This window comes from Thamnophis sirtalis, unplaced genomic scaffold, assembly GCF_051295495.1.
Source record: "Thamnophis sirtalis isolate CommonGarterSnake01/CBP01778 unplaced genomic scaffold, rThaSir2_p1.2 scaffold_8, whole genome shotgun sequence".
In the NCBI taxonomy this organism is placed as follows: domain Eukaryota; kingdom Metazoa; phylum Chordata; class Lepidosauria; order Squamata; family Natricidae; genus Thamnophis; species Thamnophis sirtalis.
Window position 1 is genome coordinate 57,415,305 of NW_028261388.1, and position 7,205 is coordinate 57,422,509.

Sequence of the window (7,205 nt, forward strand, 5' to 3'; positions counted from 1 at the left end):
TTTTCAAGATTACAGAAAACACACTGAAGCAGTAGAAAAATAAACCAATAAATGCAACTCAGTATGCCATTACATAAGTTACAATGTTTTTAAAATAAAATCAAACCTTATACTGTAGATACCTAATTAGCTGAGGATTTATCATGCAAATGAATTTATATCAACTTCATGAGTATAAAATTCAATCAATGCCATATCTGCTATGTAAATGTATTAACATGCAATTACATAGAAAAGAGAAAATGAGGCTGTCAGTCATACAGAACCTTTCACACTTTCTTTGCAAACAATATGCTCCAATATTAAATAAGACATCTCTTTTAAGCAGGCCATAATATACCACAACAATGACACAGAGGATAGGTAATAACGATTGAGGGTGAATTTAAAGTATTATTTAAAATGTCTGTTGATAATGTCTTCTAGGCATGTAGGTTCATTAAATGCTACTTTATTGATACAGAATTACTAACGTGTAATTCTATATAAACCACTGGATGTTATTGAAGAAGTTGTCAACTAAAAGTTTAGATTATATCTGTCCAATTCCATTTTAACATTAACTGATAATTAATTTTAACAATACATTTAAAGAATTATTACTATTTCTATCATAGTCTTTTGACATATTGTTTATCAGCAAACTAATAAGCAATGCAAATGATTTTATATTAAAAGTTCCTATAATGTATTGAACTATGTATGAGGCATCTTCGATCTATGTATCATGCACATCACTCTCCTGGTTAACAAGTATATCTTTTAGGCTGGTTTTTATTAATTAGAAAATGAGATGCCAGAAAAACATCTGGCATAAGATGCAAAGGTTTCTATGCAAGGTTTTTATTTTCTTACATCTTCACATCCAAGTCCTAATATAATGCACTTTTCAGAAACATGTATACAGCAAATGTATAAATAGCAAAATCATTGGCTGAGAATACTGTACACTCCAAGCTGTTCTACCATTTGCCAACTTGTAATCAATTACTAATTAATAACTACTAATTGATGTTTACTGGTCTTAATCAAGAATCATGAAGTGACTTAACTATATTTGTCTTAATCACCAAATATCATAAACTGGCTATCAGGAAACAGTGTTTGCCACCATTTCAATTTTCTTTTCAGTTCTATGTTTCAGATGATGGTGTTTATGTAAATTTTAAAGCAGACTGAATAGGGACATTCACACTAGCATTTTACTTGATAGAATTACAGAAATCATTAGCAAGTTCTATGTCTTTTTGCTTGGACAGAACCTAAATGCAGCATATATGCAGAAAACAGAGGAATTTACATCATAAATTGAGTATCAGTCTCTACTCATCAGAATAAAAAGACATTATTTCCAATTTCATTGAAAACAGCAGTACTTATGCCAAAAAGTTAAAGTCAGATGAAAGTCAGATGAGGTTATCATATCTATAACAGCACAATACTGTGAACTTAAATTATGCATCTCCTGAAATACATTTAAAAGCAATATTGTACATAATTACAAATAATGAAAACATTCATCAGCAGAAAAACTGGGATTGTTTTCTAAAGTGATAACTGTTACTACTGGTGGGAGCTGATTTATAGCATGGCTATCACTTCGGAGAATATTTAACTCATTTTTTCTTATAAAACAACTGAAACCATCTATCAAAATTGTTAGATATTAAGCTTAATAGACAGGTTTAAAGATAATCATGGATTTAATCACTATTCAAGAGGAAAATAGTTGACATTTCCCACTTACATGGGTATCTCATTTATCATCCATATCTGTACAAATACCAGTACCTCTGGATTCAGAATCCTGACTTTGCTCATAAGCAACAGTTTCTTCAATTTTTCCTACAATATGAAAGCTGTTTTAAACAAGACCACAAACCTTCCATATAACTATTTGGTTTGAATCCCTAGCACCACATAACGAAGTGAGCTCCCATTACTTGCCCCAGCTTCTGCCAACCTAGCAGTTCAAAAGAATGCAAAAATGCAAGTAGAAAAATAGGGACCACCTAGGTAACAGCGTTCCATGAGCCTTTGGCATTTGACATATCGCATAACCATGGAATCGTCATCAGACAGGGCTGGCTCTTCGGTTTAGAAACAGAGATGAGCAGCACCCCCTAGAGTCAGGAATGACTAGCACATATGTGCAAGGGGAACCTTTACCTTTACCTTATATAATATTAATATAACTCTTAACAATAATGAACTCAGGCTGAAACCCACACAGATTTTGAAATATTTAACTTTAAGCTTTCTTTAATTTTGCCTATAAAAGGTAAAATAGTTTGGAGAATTATTAGATTGGTTTCTTTTCTGATTGTAATCATCAGTATTAACATTTAAGAATGAAGAATTCCTCACTCCAATTTCCTCCTGTTCTCATTATTTCTTAAAGCAAACTTTCCTAAACTTGCACCTACAGTTGAATTAATGTTATATCTTACACCATACATCTTACAATTTGAACTGAATTGTAGACTAAAACTCCTGGTGCATACCAGGGCAAGGAGGCCTGACTTGAGGGCTCTCTTGTTTAACTGTTTGACTATAGAAACATTAGGTATTTAAGACCATCACTGTTTCTTTGATTTGGGCTACCTTACCCAAAATGCTTACATACTAGACTCACATATCAACTGTCAATAACAAATCTATAATTTACGTCCTATAATTACCTCCTATAATTTGACTACAGTGGTACCCTGGCACTCAATGGCTTTGAAAGTCATCAAATTTTATACTCAACACAGTTTGACACAAAAATTTATCCAGGTACTCAGTTTGGTACTCAACGCACAAACTAGAACTTGTCTGTGTTGGCTGCCTTGTGACAAATTACATTATTTCATATGGGAAAAATCTGTTTGGTACTCATCATTTTTGATAGTCATCACTTCCTGGAACCAATTAACAATAGCAATAGCAATAGCAGTTAGACTTATATACCGCTTCATAGGGCTTTCAGCCCTCTCTAAGCGGTTTACAGAGTCAGCATATTGCCCCCAACAACAATCCGGGTCCTCATTTTACCCACCTCGGAAGGATGGAAGGCTGAGTCAACCCTGAGCCGGTGAGATTTGAACAGCAGAACTGCAGAACTGCAGTCAGCTGAAGTAGCCTGCAGTGCTGCATTTAACCACTGCGCCACCTCGGCTCTGAACAATGAATACCAAGGTACCATTTTCTTTGCCTGATGTGATCTATTCTGGAAAATAAACTTTAATATTTAGCATAGTCTTCTTCAATCTCAAATTTGATAGAAACAATACATTTTGGAAATGATAGTTGGGAATTCTGAAAGTTACTACCCTAATACTTTCAAAGGCACCAAGATGAGAATTGTTTGACTTTGTTCTTTCTACAAAACCATAGACTGTTTAAAATGTGTTCTTATGTATAATTTCTGATACCATTTATGCTATATCCACTTACCTGGAGTAATTCCTATTAAATTCAACAGGATATATCACAGGGTAGAAATATATGTAAAGAAGGAGCTGAAGTACTATAGCAAAGCAAATAATTTACATGCAGAAGATTCCTATTTAATTTCAAGACAAAAGTGAGAAACATTATGGCTGAAACTCTACCATTCAGTTTTATTAATTCTGTGAGAGTAGGACCGATCATCTGACTTCTGATATTCCTACGATTAAAATTTTAATCTAGATTTAATACACAACTCATTTTAAAATACTAAGTAGATGATCACAACATATATTATAGTATACAATAAGCATTAAACTTACACCAATGAAACAAAAGAAAACCAATCCATGATTTTCTTATAATTATACCCAGTAGATAAATACACAGACTAAGTTACAGAGGAATTAATAGCATATTACACCTTAGAACCCTTTTCTTTAAAATCATGTCAAATCTTAATACTGTAGTCTAACATTTCAAACATCAAAAACAACTCTTTCAGTATACTGTAGTTTCACCTTGTGCCAGAAAAGGAAATACTTGAAGATTTCAAATTCTGGTAGCTCCCATCACAAATATTTGACATATCTAGAAAAGGTTTCAATGTTTGGTAAAGATTGCTTTTTAAAAAAAAAATGTCACCAGAAACAAGAACTTTGATTCTATCAAAAAAATCCCTAAATCATGAATCTTTAAGCTAAGTTACTTGGTTATATAAAAGAAATGCAGAGAACTTTATATTATACCCAAAGTAGACCAATAAATTCAATGAACAATCACATTCTTAAAATAAGGAAATCATTACATCTAAACTACAGCTTTGAGATACTAGTACTGAAAAGAAATTTCAAGTAATGAAATATAAACCATTTCTTGTCTAATAATATTTGTCCCATAAATGTGTTGTATCAAAATCTATGTAATTTCAGTAGATAAGCTACAGGTTAATAAGATTTACCAATAGCTCTGTAAACATTCTGCTTTTAGTAAATTCAAGTAGGAAAACTCTTTTGACACATCAGCCTATGCAGCTCCTAAAAAGTCAAACATTTCACACATATTTGTAAATACATTCCGAGTAGAGTATTTCTGTTTACCTCCTCCCACCAAGTCTTTCTCCTCCCTCTGCCCGGCCATCTTGGGCCAAGAGAAGAAGCCATTACTTAACTAAATGACAGGACCAAGAACTTTTTTTTACTGAAAGAAGATACCTCTTTAGTCAGTGGTACAAAAACAGCGGCAACCTACAACCCGTTCTCTAGAAACAGTCCTACGAAGTAAAAAGCTTGAGAAAAAGCAAATCGTTCAATGAAGATGCACGTTGCAAGGAAGATGGATACAGCACGGGTAAACAAATCAGTTTGCTACAAGACTCCTGTGAGTGACACACCACGGAAGAGGCGCCACGTTTCTTCAATACATTTCTTCCTATTTATATCAATTCATTTTCAGCGATTCAATTCGATCCAGTTTTTTTTCCCTTTAGCAACCAGTCCTTATTAAATATCGCCCGATCTTCTCATTATTCAGATGGATTGCTCCTAAATGGAGAGAATCGGGCCGGCACCTTCTACCCTACTGTTTAGATAAAACCCTGAAAGTGGGCAACGGGAGCTTTCTGTTTCAGCGGGCCGGAGAAGTGAAGAGGCGAGCGGTTCTCTTCCGAGAGCCAGGCGAAGAAGGGAATAGTCAGCATGATGCCGAACCTCACGGCCGCGAGGTGACGGTTTAATTCCGCAGCTTCCAGCACACTCACACAGGCTTCTACACAAATACAAATACACACACACGCACGCACCCACACACAAACCTGGGTGGGTGGCTCCCTGGTCGGTTGCTTCCACCCCCACCCCAATCCTCTTACCTTTAACAGCAAGGCCTTCGTTCTGGCGCCATCTTCATGAAGCCTTAAAAATCCGAAGAGTCGGCTGCACAAGGGGGAATCAAGCGACAGAGAGAGATTGAGCAAAACAGACACGTTCGCAGAGTCCCCCAGCCCACCCCGCCCCAAACAGATCGCTCCGTGCGCTCCCTCACACTCGCTGGCAGGGACAGAGCCCTCACTCCGGCCCAAGAGCACCGCCACACTCACACTCGCTTTTTCTCCCTCTCACGCGCACACACGCTCGCTCGCTCACTCGTACACCTCGGGCGGGCGGGCAAGAGAGATCACCGGACTAGCCGGAACACGGAGGCTGCCGTCTGAGTACCTGTCGAGGCCAGAGAGGACTTCTCTTTCCTCCGCTGTCAGGCTCGCGAAGTCCTCCTCGCTCTGGCCGCTCGCTTTCCCCGCCGCCATTTTCTTTTCCTCATCACCGAAAGCAGTAGAGGCAGCGGCGGCGGCAGCGGCGAGCGACACTCCACACGATTTCATGGAAACGCAACGTAATTAACTCACGATCGCAAGCCCCCCTCCCCGCGCGCCCCAACACCCCCCCAGTGCCGGGCGGGGCGGGGTGCCCGACACACACGCACCACCACAACTTTTATTACAACAACAACAGCCGGCAGAGAGGGGGAGGGAGAGAAAGGCGGGGGGAAGCCCCGCTGATCGGAGGAGGAGGGAGCAGGAAGGGAGCCCCAGCGCTGAAGACTGGGGGGGGGGGAGTGGGAGGAGAAGGAGGAGGAGGCTGCTGCTGCGGCTGCTGCGGCTGCTGGCGGTGACGGAGCAGTGTTTACATCGCTGCTGAGCCGCCAGCCCCAGCGGCGAAAAGTGAGTGGAGTCGAGGTGACGGGGACCCGCGGCCGCCCGCGTGGGGTGTGTTTGTTGCCTGTACAAACTTCCCCAGCAGCTGAACAAAGTTGTTGTAATTGTGTCACATAGCGAACCCCACGCCGCCACCGTGACCCCCCTCCCCACCCCATTTCCCTGTGCCCACGCAGCCAATCATCGCACTTAGGCGTGGCCACGTGACCTTTGTTGACTTACGTCAGTCATAGCGCTCTTCTAGCGCTACGCTCGAGCTTGGTATTGCCGCTGCTTCGATCTAAAGCCATTGAGGCTGTATTTCAAATCTTCCAGTTTGTAATATGTGGAGACCCTCACATGCGGCCGGCCAAGAGGAATTAAACAGGGCAAATTTCAAAAGCTCGTATTCCGTAAATAATTTTTAAATTGCCATGTAGGCTTAAGGTTTTGTAAACTACTAGAACAAGCTACAGTAAGTGAATTTAAAATGGTTTGTATTCTGATGCCTTGACAAGGTAACATCGCAGACAGAAATTAAGAAATGCATTCCCCTACCCATAAAGTTTGTTTCGGTTATGAAAAGATTAGTATCACGAGTCTTTTGATCTTGTTAGGAAAGGTTCATGTGTTCTACTCGCTGGACAAAACCACTTTTTGTTGTTTACATCTTTAAAACCACCATTTATAAATTGGCAGGTTTTCACGCCGCTTAGCAAAATGTAAAATTTTACCAATTGAAGTAAATGAATTATTTGACCTGCGAAGAAGCAGGGCACTGAATAACCAAACTATTTTCTCTTAATTAAAAAACAGGGATTCCAACAAGCAAATGAAGTCGCAGACTTCCTTAGAAATCAAAAGCCATTTTGAAGGAAGGGCATGATTAGTGCTAAGCTAGCGCTGAAACAAAGACCTTTATTTATTTGTTTCTTTATTACAATACTTATTCCAATGTATTTTCATCACTCTTTTCCGACATGTGGTACGTGCTTCAAAAGGTCAATCAGAAACCGGAAACATTCAACCGCATTCTATTTCTTAGGTTTCCATCCTCATCTCTGGATGCACAATATTAGCAGAG

At 39.1% G+C, this 7,205-nt stretch overlaps 1 protein-coding gene across 8 annotated transcripts in view; it reads right to left on the reverse strand.

Annotated features, from left to right (window-relative positions):
• Positions 1-6,032, reverse strand: part of KDM6A (lysine demethylase 6A) — a 281,963-nt gene extending 275,931 nt beyond the window's left edge. The window contains exons 1-2 of one of the 8 annotated variants that reach the window (XM_014069580.2): positions 5,646-6,007; positions 5,300-5,363 (exon numbers count right to left, since the gene is read on the reverse strand). In XM_014069580.2, coding sequence (XP_013925055.2) covers positions 5,300-5,363; positions 5,646-5,809 — 228 coding nt within the window. In that variant the 5' untranslated portion in view covers positions 5,810-6,007. Of the gene's footprint in view, positions 1-5,299; positions 5,364-5,645 lie in introns of all 8 variants that reach the window. The other 7 variants (XM_014069584.2, XM_014069582.2, XM_014069581.2 and 4 more) reach the window with 7 other exon arrangements.
• Between the last annotated feature and the right edge of the window lie 1,173 nt (positions 6,033-7,205).